At 60.8% G+C, this 18,920-nt stretch overlaps 6 protein-coding genes across 6 annotated transcripts; 3 read left to right on the top strand and 3 right to left on the bottom strand.

The window, feature by feature from the left end:
- Positions 1-3,941: 3,941 nt before the first annotated feature.
- On the top strand, positions 3,942-5,542 carry VTJ83DRAFT_2292 (uncharacterized protein; the record flags this gene model as incomplete). The annotated part of the gene is made up of 2 exons (XM_071008546.1): positions 3,942-4,074; positions 4,140-5,542. The coding sequence occupies 2 exons, from the start codon at positions 3,942-3,944 to the stop codon at positions 5,540-5,542; spliced, it is 1,536 nt and encodes a 511-aa protein (XP_070868832.1).
- A 763-nt stretch (positions 5,543-6,305) lies between these two features.
- On the top strand, positions 6,306-7,422 carry VTJ83DRAFT_2293 (uncharacterized protein; the record flags this gene model as incomplete). Its single annotated transcript, XM_071008547.1, has 3 exons — positions 6,306-6,478; positions 6,653-6,758; positions 7,336-7,422. The coding sequence occupies 3 exons, from the start codon at positions 6,306-6,308 to the stop codon at positions 7,420-7,422; spliced, it is 366 nt and encodes a 121-aa protein (XP_070868833.1).
- A 372-nt stretch (positions 7,423-7,794) lies between these two features.
- VTJ83DRAFT_2294 (uncharacterized protein) lies at positions 7,795-8,985 on the top strand (the record flags this gene model as incomplete). Its single annotated transcript, XM_071008548.1, has 2 exons — positions 7,795-8,056; positions 8,132-8,985. 2 exons carry the CDS (start codon positions 7,795-7,797, stop codon positions 8,983-8,985), a joined length of 1,116 nt encoding a protein of 371 aa, XP_070868834.1.
- Positions 8,986-9,491: 506 nt separating this feature from the next.
- VTJ83DRAFT_2295 (uncharacterized protein) lies at positions 9,492-11,016 on the bottom strand (the record flags this gene model as incomplete). Its single annotated transcript, XM_071008549.1, has 3 exons — positions 9,492-10,584; positions 10,653-10,824; positions 10,884-11,016. 3 exons carry the CDS (start codon positions 11,014-11,016, stop codon positions 9,492-9,494), a joined length of 1,398 nt encoding a protein of 465 aa, XP_070868835.1.
- Positions 11,017-11,444: 428 nt separating this feature from the next.
- On the bottom strand, positions 11,445-13,775 carry VTJ83DRAFT_2296 (uncharacterized protein; the record flags this gene model as incomplete). Its single annotated transcript, XM_071008550.1, has 3 exons — positions 11,445-11,729; positions 11,813-12,100; positions 12,168-13,775. 3 exons carry the CDS (start codon positions 13,773-13,775, stop codon positions 11,445-11,447), a joined length of 2,181 nt encoding a protein of 726 aa, XP_070868836.1.
- Positions 13,776-14,506: 731 nt separating this feature from the next.
- VTJ83DRAFT_2297 (uncharacterized protein) lies at positions 14,507-17,290 on the bottom strand (the record flags this gene model as incomplete). Its single annotated transcript, XM_071008551.1, has 3 exons — positions 14,507-14,980; positions 15,050-16,982; positions 17,043-17,290. The coding sequence occupies 3 exons, from the start codon at positions 17,288-17,290 to the stop codon at positions 14,507-14,509; spliced, it is 2,655 nt and encodes an 884-aa protein (XP_070868837.1).
- Positions 17,291-18,920: the final 1,630 nt, after the last annotated feature.

Consider the following 18,920-nt stretch of genomic DNA (forward strand, 5'->3'; position numbering starts at 1 on the left):
GTGTCCAGAGGTTTTTTGGGTTGATAACAATGAGGTCGGTTGGCTCGCACGCCGTGCTCGAAAGGAAGCTGGCAGACTGGCTAGACGGCCGGGGTGGACGGACGGGTTGGATTGCGAAACACGTACCTAGACGACGAAAGCATACTTACTTGGCATCATGACTGCTAGAAGTAGAATATACACTTTTTTGGTTTATCAGCTGCCGTGGATCGCGCAAGGCGAGAGGATGCAGGCTATCGTCATTCTATAAATGCTCAGCTTCAGATCCCAGGGTCGTTACCCTGTTTTCGGACCGAACGCCCATCCAAAGCTCGGCCGATCCGTCCATGTCACGCTTTCTTGTCCTTGTCCGTGAAAAGCCACAGCAGCAACGTGCTAGAAAAGAAATCATCGCTCTCGAGCGCCCGCACGAAGCCGGGTGCGATCCAATGCTTGCCTAGCCCTCCTCATCCACCGTTTGAGGCAACCCCTGAGGCGGGCCCTGCGATGCCGTTGCACCTCGCGGTGCTCCACGGTCCCAGATCCAGATCCTCCCGCCTCGCCCACGTCACTGGGTTTCCCGGCTTTTGCAGTGACGGTCTCAAAGGCTTCCAGACCAGAACACAGGCAGGCCTCGGCAGGCCTCGACTCAGCCATGGGGAGCCGCTTTGGTAACCGGCCGACTGCAGGACCGTCGAGATCGCAGATGCCGGGAATATCCACAACGGCAGAATGGGTAGCTGGTTTGCCTGGCCGCTTGTCAGGGTTGAGGCTCGGTGTGTGTTCTTCGTCACCGCGGCCGTTGCGTTTCTCGGAGGCTAGGGCTGCGACGCGAGCGTTGCCGATTTCCTCGGACGCAGAGTGAGATTCTGACGAGCCTATCTCGTTCCCCGCGGTGGTTCGGTGGCGCCTAACGAGTGCGCCACGCCGGACGTGAAGCTTTAGCCTCCTTCCTGGAGAGAGCAGGTGTTCAGATCCGATGGGGGAGTTGGCGCTGCTTTGGGGTTCATCATGGGTAGATGCTCGGCCAGACGGCTCGGATGGTATGCCGGTGTGTCTTTGAGAATCCGAGCTGAGCAGCTCAAAACGTTGGCCATCAGGACCTACACCGCTACTGCCGTACCTCCAGAATGGGTTTCTCATTGGAGCTGCCGAGGGAGTCGGAAGATCGTTCTGTGCCAATGTCGCCGTAGGATCGCCGGTAACAGCTGGTGTGCCGAGCTTTGAGGGGCTGTCTGTATCCCCGAATGGCTGCGGCTGCCTCTGGGGTTCTAGCCCCTGAGCATCCGCCCCAGACTGCTAGCCGGAAACGTCTGCTTTCCGTTGGATGGGGAAATAGGCCGACCGGACGGATGATGGACGGGCTTGCGGGGAGAGTGGCGGGTCCGTGAAACCGAGGACAGACCGTCCTTCCCATGGCATCTCTGGCAGCCTCTTCCCCGAGGAGATGGCTGTGCTGGAAACCGTAAAGGAATATGAGCGCTGTCCCCGGTCGCGGAAGGGTCCGGAGAAGCTGGCCGATCGGACACCTGTGGCTGTGTCCCCCGATTTGTACTGGGATATGGCTTCAGGCAAGTCCACTCGATACGATGGGAGAGATTTCCGGTCATCTGGGATTTCTAGCTGCTCTGTGGTGACAGAGGTGGGCTCGAGGGTAGGTGGTTCATCCCATCCGGACACTGGCCGGTCTTTTCCGGGAGTTGGGCTGTCTGGAGAGGCGAGGCCGATGGAGAAGGGCCCAATGTCTCCCGTCTCGGTGGTCTTCCTAAGGATGCTATCCAGCGGTGCGGGCGAGGTGAGTCGAAATGCATTTGCGTTTACGCTTCTCAACGGGTTGCGTGGTGGTAGTGGCGGGCAAGGCTCGTATATAGGATTGTGGCTAGGACCAGGACCAGGGAAACTAGGGGCATTGGCCATCCTGCTGTTGTCCATGGCAGCGAATGAACCCAAGAGTCATACGATAGTCGAATTGCTTGTGGCTAGCACCAGATGGTGGTGTTTGACTCGAGATATAAGGAGACCTTCAGCGATAGTTGACAGGCAAGGATTGAAGACAACCTCAAGAAGGTCCTCAGTCATCATCCATCTCCTGGCAGGAGGGGCTAGTACAAGAAAGACCAAGCTCCATCCTAGCTCATGGAAGGCACAATGATTACAATGATCACCATCTTGAGGAATCTCACCGGACAGGCCTATAAGTCCAAGGTGCTGGAAGGTAGGACCTGGCAGTAGTGCGATGTTGATGTATCAGCCGTGAAAGCTTGACATGACGCCGTTTTGGGCCAAAACGTTCGCGAGCTATCAATTGCGGGTTTGCTCTGTTGTTCGTTTCCTTTTAACTATTTGCCGTATCAGGCCCCCTTCTTCATCCTTTTCTTCCCTCTATATGATTCCTCTTCTCTTTTTCCCCAGGGCAGCCTTCGGCTGACTACGCGGCTGATGCTCAACAAGGCTATAGGCACGGCTGATTTGTCAATACAACCTTGCAAGCTGGGCGTGATGAATGTGATGTTTCGGCCCTGAGCTCCAGATCCCCGGATACGTGAGCTGGTAAGACACGGCATTGCTCTTGTGTCCTTTCGGAGGCAGACGTTTTTCTAACGACTGACGATTGAGTGACATGAAGATCAGCATCGGCAACTTGGACCCCCTGCGTGACCCCAGAAAATGGACAACGATGCATCTTCTGATGATCTCAAAGGTTGCGGTGGTAACGTTAGCCCGGTATTACGGACCGAGATGCTCCATGCGGCTCGCTGACAAGGCTTCCGACACGGGCCCGAATAGCCGCATGTGTCCCGTATCACCCGCTCCGTCCGGTGGCATCCGGCCCATACAATTTATGGCGTCGTGTTTATTTGGGTGCTTACCGAAACCCGTCCCTGTCGGGTGGGTTCCTGCAGGCCCGGCACTCCCATCAAGTCAGACCTGCAAACGAGAGCCAGGAGATATGTGGCCTTTTTGGAAACTCTGGATGGTGCATGGAAAGAATTGGCACGGTTTCACCATTCGACGATGCCATGCGCAGAGCCATGCTGGTACAACATCTCGTCTTTTAGTGTCATCTCGGAGCCACGCTGGCGGAGACGGGGCTGAAATCGTCAATCATGTGGGGTTGGTCGCATTGTTCAACGGCGGGGTTCAGGATGTCGCACTGTGCGACGCAAGGGAGCAAGCATCCCATATCTTCAATCATCTTCAATGCCAATCTCCCTCCTGTTGACACTGTTCTGCCCCGACAAGGAGCCTTTCGATGCGCTTCGCCTGCCCTCGGCTCACCAAAGCTGCCTGGCTCGCAATAAAGGCGATGGAGCCTCCAACCCGGAACCGGCTGGTGCCAACTGGAATTGCTGTTGAAAAGGGCACCTCACCAAGAACCCCCAACCCCATGTCTGACCTAACCGCTGGATCATAGGTGGTGGATGTTTGTGGTCGGCGAGACGCCCGGCAGTCACCCTGCGGGGACTCAATCCACACTGTGTAGGCGGGGGACCCACTCCAACCCCCTGTCTTGGTCCAGGCTGAGCACGTCCAGCGGCTCCCAGGGTCGAGTTGAACACTCTGTTCTTTTACAGCGCCAACAAGTCGTCAAGGCGAGTACAAGAAGACCGAGACCGCTTCTTTGCTCCCCTTGGTGCTCCCCGGATATCCCGTCACACCTTCATCTCCTCTTTCTTCAAGCAGGGGCCCTCCACATACCTGCTGGGTATCGATTGGAATTCAACTCGGCCTCAGTTCCGTTCTATCTGTTCTTTTCTGCCTTTCAGTAGCCCAGGGTAAGTTCTGCCCCGCCTTGCGTTGCTGGGTCCCTCGGCTCCTCAAGTTCGCCACGAGCCCCCCCCTCCCCCTCCCCTGACTACCTATCGCCCTCTCCTCCCATTCCCTTCCCCTGGTCCTCCGTCAACGCATGCAATCGGCCGCCGAGCAGCTTGCTTACTCGTCTCGTACAGAAGGAACCAAAAATGCACAAGGCCACCAGGTACGCCCTCGGCCTTCTGGCCGCGGCCGCCATTGCGACGGCCTCGGATGTTATCCAGCTCAAGAAGGACACGTTCGACGACTTTGTCAAGTCGAACGACCTCGTCCTCGCTGAGTGTAAGTCATGCCCCGCAGACGTCGGCCTCGTCCAATGGCTCTCGCTGACCCAGGGGACAAAACAGTCTTCGCCCCGTGGTGCGGCCACTGCAAGGCTCTTGCCCCCGAGTACGAGGAGGCTGCCACCCAGCTCAAGGAGAAGAACATCAAGCTTGTCAAGGTCGACTGCACCGAGGAGACGGACCTCTGCCAGGCGCACGGCGTCGAGGGCTACCCGACCCTCAAGGTCTTCCGTGGCCTCGACAACGTCTCTCCCTACAAGGGCCAGCGCAAGGCGGCTTCCATCGCCTCGTACATGATCAAGCAGTCGCTGCCCGCCGTCTCGGACGTCACCAAGGCCAACCTTGAGGAGTTCAAGAAGGCCGACAAGGTCGTCCTCGTTGCCTACCTCGACGCCGAGGACAAGGCCAACCTGGAGGTCTTCACCAAGGTCGCCGAGAAGCTCCGCGACGACTACCCCTTCGGTGCCAGCACCGATGCCGCCCTGGCCGAGGCCGAGGGCGTCAAGGCCCCCGCCATTGTCCTCTACAAGGACTTTGACGAGGGCAAGGCCACCTTCTCGGAGAAGTTCGAGGCCGCGGCCATCCAGAAGTTCGCCAAGACGGCCGCCACCCCCCTGATTGGCGAGGTCGGCCCCGAGACCTACGCCGGCTACATGTCCGCCGGCATCCCTCTCGCCTACATCTTCGCCGAGACCCCGGAGGAGCGCAAGGAGCTCAGCGACAAGCTCAAGCCCATCGCCAAGGCCCACCGCGGCGTCGTCAACTTCGGCACCATCGACGCCAAGGCGTACGGTGCGCACGCCGGCAACCTCAACCTCAAGACGGACAAGTTCCCCGCCTTCGCCATCCAGGAGGTGAACAAGAACCAGAAGTTCCCCTTCGACCAGGACAAGGAGATCACCTACGAGTCCATCAAGGCCTTCGTTGACGACTTTGTCGCCGGCAAGATCGAGCCCAGCATCAAGTCGGAGCCCATCCCCGAGAAGCAGGAGGGCCCCGTCACCGTGGTTGTCGCCAAGAGCTACGACGAGATCGTCCTGGACGACACCAAGGACGTCCTGATTGAGTTCTACGCCCCGTGGTGCGGCCACTGCAAGTCTCTGGCCCCCAAGTACGACGAGCTCGGCAGCCTGTACGCCAAGAGCGAGTTCAAGGACAAGGTCGTCATCGCCAAGGTGGACGCCACCGCCAACGACGTGCCCGATGAGATCCAGGGCTTCCCCACCATCAAGCTCTACCCCGCCGGCGCCAAGGACAAGCCCGTCACCTACCAGGGCTCCCGCACCGTCGAGGACCTCATCAAGTTCGTCGCCGAGAACGGCAAGCACAAGGCCAGCATCTCGGCCAAGGCTGACGAGACCTCGTCCTCGTCCTCGTCGACCGCCACCGCCACCGAGACCGCCACCGAGGCGGCCGCTGAGACCCAGACGGAGGAGGCCAAGGAGGCGGACCACGACGAGCTTTAAGCAAGGTGCCGAGCTGCCTGCTGGACAATGTATTTTACTACGAATATGCATTTCTTGGGTTTTCTCTCTGTTCAATGAGGTCAGGTCTCTGGGTTGACGGAATCAAGAGCCTGGGGTTCTGGGATTGGGTCTACGCTATGTGAATCCGGCTGTAATGAATGAAGTCGTATGAATGCTTTTCTGGCACAGGGAGGGGTTGGTGTATGATTGCGATGCGCTCATGATGCCACCCTCACGTACACAGTATTCCTCCTTGATTCTGCCATGATTGACCGCCTGCGGGAAGTGACCCCGGAGATCCACAGCCCGCCGTTGGGCCACCGCTCGCCGAGAGACAAGGCCACATCACATCTCTCGTCATGCCGGAGCGGCGCCCCGCATGTCCATTGCTCAAGGTGAAAGCTCATGCCCAGCCAGCCAACCACTTCTGACTCCCACCCTCCAAGCTGAGCCTCTGCGTCTGCGTCCTGCACCGCTGACAGAGCTTTGTTTTTCTTTTCTTGCGTTCCTTTTGTTTTCCATTTCCCCCTTCCTCGTCTTGATTCAGACAGTCCAACAGAGTGGTGGTCCGCCTTCCCCCCCCCCCCAATACCTTGGCCCCGGCAGCACCTCCTCCACGACTGAGCGCGTCGCCGACAGGACTCGTCCAGCCGACTGAACAAAGCACGCAGATTTCAGACGGGCATCATCATATACCTATCTCGGGTGCCCAATCACCCATCACACCGCCAAAGAGGACAAGCGACCACGCCCAAACCAGACCATGGCCTCCCGAATCCTCGCCCAGGGCGCCGCTCGCGCCTTTCGGCCCGCCGCCGCCGCCGCTGCTGCTGCGCGGTCATTCACCTCGTCTGCGAGCAGGCTTCAAGCGATCGCGGCGGGAACCGTGGCGCCGCCTCTGCCGGCAAGGAAACCCGTTGGCGCGCTGCGCGGGGGGTGCGTTTTCTCTCTCTTTCTTCGTTGCTGCCCGAGTTACCCCCCCTCCCCCTACGTCCTTTGCGTTTTTTTTTTGTGTGTGTGTGTGTGAGAGGGAGAGAGAGAGAGAGAGAGAGACCATGCAAAAAGCATATCGGACAGGACAGCTAACGCGATCCTCCCCGCGGCCTCTAGGCTCTTTGGCTTCTTCCTCGGCAGCTCGCTCGCCGCGGGCGGCGTCTACACCTACGCCATCCAGGAGTACAAGGCCTCGAACGACCTGCTGACCGAGGACATTTACGTGCGTGTTTGCATTTGAGCGTTTTTTGGCCTTTTCTTTTTGCATGCTCACTTGCCTGCCTTTTCCCCTTCTTGTTTTTGATCCCCCCTTCCTTGTTGCGTTTTGCCTTTCCCCCTTCTCCCTTTTTTTTTTTTTTGTTTTTTGTTTTTTTGCTGCTCGCAAGACCGGACGCGAACATTACGACAGCCGCACCGCCGCCGGACCTCCCCCTCCCTGCTTCGTGGCCCGAGCCGATTTGCGATTTTGTGCGATGCCCATGGAGTTCAGCGTGAGAGAACCATAGAAGAACAGCCGAGCCGAGAAAGACAGAGTGGGAACATAGAGAAGATCTTCTTGGGAAGAGATGCGGATGAGCTAGACATAATAGAGGGGGATGAGACGAGAGAGGAGAGAGATTGGTGTACAGAGTAATGTTTTCATGCTTCGAGGCTGGTGTCATAGAAGGCAAGGACGGCTGCTTGGCGGGAGGAACAGGGGATTTTCTCACGGCGAACAAGCTGATCGGCGAGAAGCTTCCCTGCGTTCCAAGGTCGGACACCGTGATGGGCAAAGGCTGACTCGGTGTGTTGACGGACAGGCGATGCGACACGCCGTCGATCGGCTGAGCAACTATGTGACGACGCTGGAGGAGAAGGTAGAGGCGCTGGAGAGGAAGAAGCGGTAATTTGGACTTGGAAACAGGCTAGATAGGGAGGATGGTCTTTCAAGGCGGGGCTCCGGGTAGGGGTAATGAGTTGGAGGAAGCGTAGGGAACGGCTTTGTTTCTCGGCTCTGGCATTCAAATATACGGACGGTTACATGTTGAGCATTATTCAATAACCATCTGCTGGGGAGCTACCCGCATGTTGCGCCCTTGAGCTCCGTCTCCCGGAGTGAACATCTGGGCCCGGACCCCCGGCCCCGGTCCGGCGTTGCTGTGGGTCCCGATCGGCACGGGCGCAGCTCTAAAAAGTCCCGAAGCTGCGCTGCAGTCGCGCTGAGCTTGGCCAAAACCTCACCTCAACACCCCCACCCGCCCACTTTTGCACCTGGAACCATGGACAACTTTGGCGTCATCGAGATAGCGAGCACAACAACAAAAACCACGCCGGGATGGGCGTACGTTCCGGACACGGGGCCTGCGGTGCCCGCCGCACTGCAGCCCGCCAACCGCAAACGCGCCGCGCGCAATCAGCCCGCCCTGAGCCTGTCTGACCTCTCGGCCCGCGAAGAGACGAGGTTGCGAAAGGAGCTCGAGGCCCTCGACCGCGAGAGCCATAGAGATGTATCCATCCCGATACCGCCGCGCCCAGGAAGAGGTATGCCTGTCCACGGCTGTTGCGAAAGAAACAATAAAGGAAAAAACAAGAGGCTCCTCTAACTCCTCCGTCCAGCCCAGACCAAGCACACGCCCAACGTTCGCAAAATCCTCCAGTCGCAAAAGACCTTTGCCAACCACCTCGATGACTTCCAAGCCATGCTCGCCCTCGCCGAGAGCAATCCTGCCGCCGCCGCCGCCGCCATGGCTGCCGCTCAGGCCAAGGCATCCACCCCATCCGCCATCGCCTCCAAGAGCGCCTCTCCAGCCCCGACCGCCGCGTCCGCCGCCGCCGCCCCTAATACCACCGCCAGCAAGCGAGCCGCCGCCGCCGCGAAACGCGCCGCTGCCAAAGAGAAGCAGGAGCAGGAGAGGAAAAAGGAACGGCAGACGCCAAAGAAGAGCGAACCACCCGAAGAGTCACAGCAGCAGCCGCCGGCGGCGCCGGCGGCGCCGCAGCAGCAACAACAACAACAACCACCGGCCGATGTTGACATGACCGACGCCGCGCCGCCACAACCACCACCACCGGACGGCTCAAACCCCACCGGACCCTCCCCACAACACCCTCAATCCTACCCCCGCGAAAGCCAGATCCTGCCCCCGTACGCCCGCCCGCCCCCGCGGCCCCACCCGGGCGACTACGACCCTCTCCTGATATCCCGCGTGCCGCCGTTCCCAAGCGACGAGGAGCTGCGCGCCCTCATGACGGCGCCGCCGCTCAGCTACCTCGAGGCGCGGGCGACGTGGGACGCCCACGGAGACGGGACAGACGCCGGGGACCCGGGGAGCCGGTACCCCGTTCGGGTGTTTTGCGCTGTCTGTGGGTATTGGGGCCGCGTCAAGTGCGTGAAGTGCGGGACGAGGGTGTGCGCGCTGGAGTGCTTGGAGACGCATCGGGAGGAGTGCATTACGCGGTATGGGTTGTGACGTACGCAGGAGGAAGGGGATGCTCGGGAGAACGAGGGTGTTGGGCTAGGGATGGTGCAGGGCGATGAGGATACCCAAATTAATAATCGTTGCTGCTGCTGCTGCTGCTGCTGCTGCTGTTTTTGTTGTTCTTGTTGTTGTTGTTGCGGCTGCAGGGAGGGACGTCTCTTGGAAAATGTTCAGAGAAGAGAATCGCTCAGAGGCCACCTGGGCACAGCGAAACGGAACAGAACAAAACAAAACACAAACAAGCACCTCCCATCTCGCAGGGCTTGGGATAGGAAGATCTCGGGCGGTTGTTGCAGCGAAGGGACGCCTCTTGATGATGCTGATGCTCACGAATCACTTGACGATGTCAACACAATGACAAGTGTAGAATGCGTAACATCATGAACTTCCGACCCCATCTAACGGACAGGTTGCGTTGTCACCAGTGCCAGCCGCGTTTGGCGACCCAGCCAACCTACGCCATGCATCCATCATCACTGCGTCTAAGCGACAAATCCTCACGCGCCGCCGCCGCCAGACGGCCGCCGCTCGCCACAGACCCCGCACACGCCGCAGTCGCCGGCATTCCTGTACTGCGATCCCCGGCACGTCTTGCTCGCGCATGCCCAGGACCCCAGGAACCCCTTGGCGCCAAGGGCGTTGCCGCACACGGCACATCTCGTGGAGCCCGGCTCGTTGGCGAACGTGCACGCGGAGCAGGCAAGAGAAGCCGCCGCGTCCGACCGGGGAGGCGGCCGCGGGTCTTTGGAGCGCGTTGGCTCCGGCTTGGGCCTGGACGACGACGCCGGCGCGGGTGCGGCGAGCTTCTTTTGTGTCGCTGGCTTCCGCGACGCACCGCCTGCCGCGTCTGGTTTGGGTCCCGACAGGTCGGGCGCTTTCGGCGCCGGCCTCGCCGATCCGATGCTCCGCAGCTCCCGCAGCTCATCTTGCGCGTCCTGGTCGTCGGGGTTCTCGTCCTCGCAGACCTTGATCATCCCCCTGCCCTTGGAGTCGAGCAGCCTCTTGCCGTTGATGTCAACGGCGCCAGCCCCCGACTCCGCATCGTCGTCTTCGCAGTCGCTCCCGCTGTCCGTGTCCGAGAGCTCAATGACCTCCTTCTCCTTTTCTTCTTCTTGTTCTTCTTCTTCCACCTCATCCTTCTTGGGAGCCGCTTTCTGCTGCTCGAATCGAGCCAGCGCCGCGGCGGCCCTGAGCTCTCTCCCTCGCGCGCTTGCCGCGACGCGGGGCTTGGTCGCCACCGCCTTGCCCTCGAGCTTCTTCTTCGTCGCGGCGTCTTCGCCCAGCGCGACGCCGTTGGCGCCGAACCTTTTCAGGATGCGCCGCTCCCTCCGCTCCTTGTGCGACAGGGCCGGCTTGGCCTTGCGCTTGCGCGGCCGGGAGCGATAGGTGCCGCCGCAGAGGTGCTCCGGCAGCGGTTCTTCGGGCCCTGCCGTCTTCTTTTCAAACTCGCCCGTCGAGAGCAGGGCGCCGCGGCCCCAGAGCCCTTCGCCCGTGAAGCCGCGGGCCCACAAGGCGCGCATCTGCTCGGCATACCGGTTTCGCACGGCCCAGAAAGCCCGAGAGTGGTTCATTTGCTTGCAGTGGGCGAGCCTGGCCGCAAGTCAGCTGTCTCCCCGCAGGCCGAGATGCCGATGGAAACCCGGGAAAACGATCCGTACTCATGCATCATGACCATCTGGACATAATGAAACGGCAGCCAGTGCCCTGATCGGGACTTGAGAACCAGCTGAATGACCTCGCCGGCGTTGAAGTTCCGGCCGACAAACTCGGGGTTTGGCTCGTACTCCTCGAGTGACGTGACCGAGAGGTGGTGCTCCCGCATGATGGGCACTATGGCCAACGTCAGCAATCCTCGTGCAGGGCATCATGATAACTAGAGCATAGATTACCACATTGCGCCGCGATCCTCTCGAGAAAGTCCTGCGCAATCTTCTCGTCCGGACCTTTGAGCGGCTTAATGAAGACGATGCGGTCGTTTGGCTGCGACCGCTTCGCGTTGATGCGCTGGATCCCTGGTGGCATTTTGTAGGCATCCCTAAGCGCCGCAGACCTGATGAGACGAGGTGCGACTTGGACACGGAAGAGTCCAGGATGTAGTAGGTTGGAACTTTCAGGAAGGTCAACGCGATGTGAATGGCGACCGCGTCAACAACCCGACGCCTGGTCACGTGATACCCTTTAAGTTTGCCCCTTGGAGCTCCCTCCCTCTCCCCCCCCCCCCCTTTTTTTGGTTGAAAAGGAGGTAAAAGACAGAGAAAAAGCGCCTGGCTCTACAAGATTCCATAGATTCCGGATTGTATGAGAGACTAATCGGCCAACCCATTTGTTGCTGTGCCTTGTAAAACTGCTCCTCCTGGGTACGAGGTTTCCGGATCTTGGCCACCACCACCACCACCACCACCACCACCGCCACCACAACACCCTCACGACGCATGACAGAATCCCATCCTTCACCTCCTCCGCAATCCGCCGCCACCCGGGCCATGGCCTCCCTCTCCCCGATCCGCAAGCGACACCACCTCCCCGATACCCGCCGCCTCCTGCTCCTCCTCGAGCTGCGTAATCTCCTCGCGGCAGTCCCACCACTTCTCCTCCGACATCTCGAAGGCCTTCGCCTTGACCTCCTTGACCGTGAGCCCCTCGACCTGGACGCCTTGTTCGCGCAGGCTGGCCAGGAGGATCTCTTGCCACTCGTTCGAGGTGCGTTGGAAGAAATCGCGGCGGGATTCGAAGGGCTGGGGCGCGGGGCGTTAGCTTGGGCGCGGGGTGGTCCCGAAAGGGGGGGCGGCCGAGGGACGAGAAAAGGGAGAAAGATTACCCTGGGGTGTGGCAAACCATCATCCGCCGGCGCAGCAGACGACTCGGTCTCCTCCTCTTCCTCCTCCGCGGGAGCCTGTTCGGCCCCGACCGCCGGGGCTTGGTCAGCGCCTTGCTGCTGTTCTTGCGGCGGCTGCTGCTTCTTCTTGCGCTTGCTCGGCGTATACAGCTGCTTCTTGGGCTCCTCGTCGGCCATGTCGACATCGCCCTCCTCGTCCACCATCTCCTCATCCTCGTCCTCGTCCTCGTCGTCGTCGTCGTCCTCATCATCGTCTTCGTCTTCTGACTCCTGAGAAAAAAACACAAAAACATGGGTCAGCATGACATCCGGCTTCCGGTGCACGATTGCCACTTACCACCCAATCCTCCACGGGCCTGCTGAAGATCTCCTTGCACCCATCCAGCTTGACCAAGTCAACGGCGTAGAGGTCGTCAAACGTAAACTCGCGATCCCCCTTTTCAAACGTGCCGCCGTAAATGTACAGCACATCGTCCTGCACCGCCAGCTGCGCGTTGAACCGCGGGTGCGGGAACTCCATGCTCACCGGCATCTCCCTCACGGCCTTCTTCTCCTCGTCTTCCTTCTTGCCGTCCTGGCCGCCCGCGTCAATCTCCATCTTATCCGCGTCCTCGAGGCTCACCCCCGCCCGCAGCGCCGCCAGCTGCCGCAACAGCTCCTCCTCGTTCTCCTTCGCCCTTGCTCGGCGCCCTCCCACGGCCCTGCCCTCGCCGCCGCCGCCGCCGCCGCCCGAGGCGCCGCCTTTCCTGGGCTTCCTCAGAGCCGTTTGGAAGAAGCGGTTCCTCTCCACGTTCCACGTGTAGAGCTCGTTGAAGAACTCGCTCTCGATCGCCTCCTCGCTCTCCTGCACGTCGTGCACGCCCCCAAAGAAGATGCCGCGGCCCCTGTGGAACGCCATGGTCGCTCCCGCGCGCGGGGGGTTGGGCGCGTTGGCGGGCTTCTTGCGCCGCTCCCAGCGCACGACGGGCGGGGTGCCGGACGGCGCTTCCGGGGGCGGCGGGGTGATGCGGAGGAAGAAGCAGTCGGTGTGGATGAGGGGCCGCAGGGCGTTGCGCGGCCCTTGGTTCTGGGCGCCTCCCTTGGGCTGCTTCCCGCCGCCGCCGCCGCCGCCGCCCTGGTGGGAGCCGGCGCCGGAGGCTTTGACGCGGGAGTAGCCGCCGTAAAGGACCGCGCCCTGGTCGTGCGGCAGCAGCGTGAAGGACGACCTGGCGTCCGGCTTGAGCTGCGCTGGCGGGAGGGCCGGGCTGTGCCAGACAAAGTTTTGCGTGTCGTACAGCCAGAGATCGGCCAGGTACTTTGTCTGGTGGGACGTGTCCTGAAACCCGCCAAAGAGGATGACGTACTGCTTGAAGTAGGTCATGCGGTGTCCCGAGCGGGCCGGGGGCGTCTTGCCCTTGGGCTCGAGGCGCGTCCACTCGCGCGTGGTGGGATCGAGCTTCCAAAAGTCGTTGTAGTGGTAAAAGGTGCCCTGCTTGGGCGAGCTGAACTCGCCGCCGAAGAGGTAGACGGCGTTGGACTGGTTGCCGCCGCGGGTCCAGGCGTGGCCGCTGCGGGGGAGGGGCGCGTTGGGAGACGTGACGACGCGCCACTCGTCGCGGTCGATGTTGTAGACGACGAGGTCGTTGAAGAAGGTGGCCACGGACCCGTTGAAGTACTCGCCGCCAAAGAGCAGCAGCTCGCTGCTCTTGCTCGGGTTGGCCAGGATGGTGGCGTTGGCCCGGGCTCGCGGGGGACCGTCCACCACCGTCTCGGTCACCTTGTGGAACTGCTCCTGCTGCCGACGGTACTCCTCGAGCACGGCATCCAGGTCCACGTCCTCGGCGTCGCTGCCCTCCATCTTGGCCGCCTTGACCTTGGCCTTCTTCTCGGCCTTCTTCTCCTGCTTCTTCTTCTTCTCCTCCAGCTTCGCCTTCTTGGACTCGGACTTCTTCTTGTCCTTGGCCATGGTGACGGTTCTTTACGATGCGCTTTGGTGCGAGGCTGTGGCGCGTTGTGAAGTTGGCGTTGAAGTCGAGCTTTCACCCCGGGCGCTGAGCTCTTGTGGCTGGAAGGATGAGAGGATTTTGGTGGGTGAGGTTGGAGGTGAAGGTCACAAAGTGCGGAGAAAGCAGAGGTTTCGATGTGTGAGTGAAAAATGGATCCACCACCCAGCATCGTGCAATCATGGCCGACAACACGCCGGGGATCTGTACATCACCACCGCTCGTACCAAAACTTGGCCGAAAATGGCTCTAGACGCCATCGAGTTCCGAAGGCTCGGTGGACTCTGCATTTCGGACACTTTCCGAAAGCTCGACGGCGAGGCAGGCTCGCGAAGCTCGAGGCATGTGCAAAACCACGCCCCCTCCCCCATCGGCCCATCGGATGCCCCCTTTTGTTCCTCGCACGAGCGAAGAGAGGGAACCAAATGATACACACGTTTCGACCTAGCCTTGCGACTATGTTCTCGCCGCTAGTCTTCAGGTACGAGAAGCTCACTTTTAGCTGGTGTTCCATCTACCGTAGATGTACGCCTTTCCCTCCCTCCTCCCATCCCCGGACCCTGCGGGGCATTATGCAAAGACTCCTTCCTCTCATCTAAAGACGGTGAGATGGATGCCCACCCCGATTTGGTGCACCACCACCTAGGCATTCATCAGAACCATGCGCCTCCCTCCTCCGTCGCCAGACAGGAGCTTACGCACGGTACCCGTTCTCCTTTAACCACTTCGCCACGTCCTCCCGATCCCTCTCAACCCACGTGATCTTGGACCTGATCGAGTCGAGGCTCTGCGCCAGAGACTGGTCGAAGCCGTTGGTGCTCTTGCCCTCAAAGAACTTCTCCACCTCGGCGAGCTGTTCCCTCTTGGTGAAGCTCGAGGTGAAGATGGTGACGAGGGTACCCAACATCGACAGCGCCGGCGGGAACCGCTTGACGAGGTCGTCCCAGTTGTCCTTCATCCACACGAAGAGCGCATTGATGCCCTCAGGGTGGCTGCGAAGGCCGCTCGTCGGCATGTAGATGTCCTGGTCCTTGACCTCGCCGCTGGCGAGGAGGTTCAGCGTGCGCTTGATCAGCTCGGGATCCTTGGCACGGCCAAGGCAGCGCAGCGCCGTGTTGCGCTCGTCGCTGTTGGTCGAGGTGCGGTAGAAGTTGATGATCGCATCGTACTGCTCTCGTGGTTAGCCATCCGGCTTCTCTCCCGGGCGGGGGGCAACGCAAAGCGCTAGCTGACGTACCTCTTCCTTGCCGCCATACTTGAGCGCCATGCTAAAGACGCTGCTCCGAAGGTTGGGGTGGATGGCCGACTTGTCGCCGGCGGCGAACTTCTTGAACATGTCCTTGGCCGCGTCAATGATGACCTTGTCGCCAGCGATACCGGCGCTGCCAAACATCATGGCCTTGAACTGCTGCAGGATGTGGCCGTCCGATTCGGAGAACTCCCAGCCCAGCTCGTGGGCCTTGGCGCTCACAAGATCGCACAGGAACCTGTCCAGGGCGTCGCGCTCCTCCTGGCTCTCGAAGATCCAGGCGGCCTGCACCGACGAAACGCGCGCGATGATCTCGTTCCACACGACAAACTCGGCCTCGGTGGTGAAGCCCTTGAGGAGGCTCAGGACGCCCGAGGTGCTCTGGTAGCCCGACGTGGCCAGGGCGCCGGCGTCGGCGATCATGCCGGCGCGGTCCTCGACGCTCAGCAGGCCCTGCTTGGCCGCCTCGCCCAGCTTCTTCAGCCGCTCGGGCGAATAGGCGGTGCGGTACAGGCCGGTGTGGTTGGCGTTGAGCTTGAAGAAGTCGGTGTCGGGCAGCTCGAAGGTGGCCTCCCGCTTGTCGAGGGTCTGCGACACGTCGACCCCCTGCTTGGTCCGCAGGCCCAGGAAGACGGGGTAGAGGACCTGGTCCTCCTCGGGCTTGGTGTCGCCGGTGCGGAGGAAGCGGTTCTGCTTCAGGTGGATCGACTTGCCGTCGTCGCCCTCCGAGACGGTCACGACGGGGAAGCCAATGTGCTTGGTCCACACGTCCATGACCTCCTCGACCTTCTTGCCGCTGGCCTCGGCGAGCGAAGCCCACAGGTCGCCCGTCTGGGTGTTGCCGTAGGCGTGCTTCTTGAGGTAGCGGCGGACGCCCTCGAGGAAGGTCTCCTCGCCGAGGTAGGTCGAAATCATGCGCAGCACGCACGAGCCCTTGGAGTACGAGATGGCGTCGAAGATCTGGTTGATCTCGTCGGCCTTCTTGACGGGCACCTCGATCGGGTGGCTGCTGCGGAGCGAGTCCAGGGCCAGGGCGCGCTGCAGGTTGTCGACGACGTACGACTCCCAGACCTTCCACTCCGGGTAGAAGATGTTGCACGAGTACCACGAGGCCCAGGTGGCGAAGCCCTCGTTCAGCCACAAGCCGTCCCACCAGTCCATGGTGACCAGGTTGCCGAACCACTGGTGAGCCAGCTCGTGCTGCACCACCTCGGCGACGCGCTCCTTGGTGGCGGCGCCGCTCGCCTTCTCGTCCAGCAGCAGGTCGACAACACGGTACGTCACCAGGCCCCAGTTCTCCATGGCGCCCTGGGCAAAGTCGGGGATGGCGATCTGGTCCATCTTGGGCAGGGGGAACTCGATGCCGAAGACCTTCTCGTAGAAAGCGAGGGTCTTGGCGGCGAGGTGCAGCGAGAAGCGGCCGTGCTCGATGTCCTGGCCGGGCGGGGCGTAGACGCGAACCGGAACGCGGAACTCGTTGGTCTCGATGAAGTTGAGCTCGCCGACGACGAAGGCCACCAGATAGGTGGACATGAGGGGCGACTTGTTGAAGTGAACCGCCTTCTTGACGGCGCCGGTCTGCTCCGAGACGACCTCGGTCTCGGAGGCGACGTCCATGTTGCTCAGGCAGGTCAGGTGCTTGTCCGCGATCAGCGTAACCGTGAACTCGGCCTTGAGCGAGGGCTCGTCGAAGCAGGGGAAGGCGCGGCGGGCGTCCGTGGGCTCCATCTGCGTGACGGCCATGATGCCCTCGCTGCCATCAGGGTTCTTGTAGGTGGAGCGGTAGAAGCCGGCCATCTTGTCGTTGAGCTGGCCGGTGAACTTGATCTCGAGCTGGGCCTTGGTGCCCTGGACGAGGGTGTTGTCGAAGGCGAGGGTGCTGACTTGCGTGTCCTCATTGTAGGAAACGGAGGGGTGCGAGCTGCAGCGGGTGTGAACGGGGGGAACTCAAGGCCTGGGCGGTACGCTAGGCTAGACTGACCTGACGGTGTGGCCCCCGGAGGTGATCTTTGCGTGGTGAATATCAATTTCGAGGGTGTGGAGTGAGATGGACTTGGAGTCCTCGGCGACGTCGAGATCAATGACGACGGTGCCGTCAAAGGTGAGCTTCTTGAAGTCCGGCTCCAGCGTCACATGGTAGTGACGCGGGATGACGTTGGCGGGGAGCAGCTCCCGGGCCTGCACGTTCACCCCGCCCGCCATTTCGGCAGCCGCATGAGTTCTGCACATTGTGTGACGGCGGTACGAACAGCGACGGACTGGGACTTTGCCGGGACGGAGGTTTTGTGGGATGCACGAGAGCGGCCGATGGCGGGTTGGGGAGGAGACGGCGGGAGATGGTGATGGTTGCGACGGGAACGATGACGATGTGAGGGGCAGCGAGGAGAACCGTCTTAGTGGAAACGAGGAGCGGTAACTGCGGCCACTGCGGGGGAAGTTAGCGCTCAACCCTGGGGTCCTCCATGTCTCTCTCTCTCTCCCTGTTGTGTCTGTACGTAAGTACATAAGCCCGACAGACCGCCAAATGGGCGAGTCGGGTCCCGTCGAGTGCGGGTCCCGCTTCCGGGAACAGAGGTCGGGCTCACATGACAGAGCAGGGCACCTAGGTAGGCCAACGCGAACGCCTCAACTGCCGCGAGCTTTGGGCGGTTGGGACGTGCTGCCCTGCACCTCCGTTCCCAATGACCCACAGCTCACAACACCTAGGTAAACGTTGCAATGGGAATTGTTGCCTCCAAGGGATGGAGACCAGGTGTGTGTCCGTACCCTGATGTAAGCTGCTGGGTGGCAGTTGGAGAGGCATTCAACGGCAGTCCGGTTGATCTCTGCGCCCCGCGGCTCGACCGGCTGGCAGCAAGAAAAGAACGAAACATGTCGAAGAGGAAGAGAACGGTATTAAGGGAACGGCAGGTACTATTAAAGCAGAGTCAAATTCTGTTTACAGCAAGGGGCAACCGGTTGCCCTCGGTGTAAGTATGATACAATGCGGCGTACGGCCTCGAGTTGTTTGCTGGTGAGAAGGAAAACGGCAATTGCTGATTTTGTTGGAGTCACCGGGGCTGGCCGTCGTCCGATCGGGCAGGTGCCGGGACCCCGCCTACCGCTTTTGGAAAGCGGTCAGCCTGGGGGGCAGCCCATCCTCAGACTTTCCATTGCCAACCGGGAAACGATGCCTGAGAGATCACTCAGGTTCCCTTTTGAGCAGCAAGCCATTGACCGTCAAGGTGTGGCCTCACCTTCCGGAATCAAGTCGGTCAGCCTCATCTCCTTACTCACCGATATTACGCTGCCAATTCCAGGACCATTCCAGGTCGAGCCACCCAGCCCAGGGTTGCGAGGCCCGCCAGGGTTATGTGTGTGGGATGGCGTCCGTTGTTGCCACCCAAGAGGCAAACTCGGGTAGCCGACAATCCGCGGCGGGCAATCAGGAACGAGACGCTGTTCCCCTCGCCTTGAGCAAACCTGTTGAGAGGGCCCAGGCAACCCCAAGAAGCAACATCCTGGCTTGACGTTTCCATCTGGAAACGATCGGATTCTGCGTGTCCACTTTCCCAGCCCTTGACCCACCCTGCATGGTGGAGACTGACAGCTCAAAGCTCCCGTTGGGGGAGAGGGCTTGGAGGGGCCGTGGAGGGAGGTGGGGGGGGCCGAAGCGAAAAGGAGGGGCACATTGGGCTCGGAAATCCAGGTTGGGCAGATGAGGTCAACGTCGTATGTTGGAGGTACTCGACAAGAGACAAGAAATCCGATTCCAACGCCAACACCATGCCAATCCGTGCATGGAGGCTTTCTCGACCATCAATCAACCCGGTCTGAGGATGGGGGATCGCGGGATGCGAGGTTTGTTGTTTGAGGGAGG

Source organism: Remersonia thermophila, chromosome 2 (assembly GCF_042764415.1).
Source record: "Remersonia thermophila strain ATCC 22073 chromosome 2, whole genome shotgun sequence".
Classification (NCBI taxonomy): domain Eukaryota; kingdom Fungi; phylum Ascomycota; class Sordariomycetes; order Sordariales; family Chaetomiaceae; genus Remersonia; species Remersonia thermophila.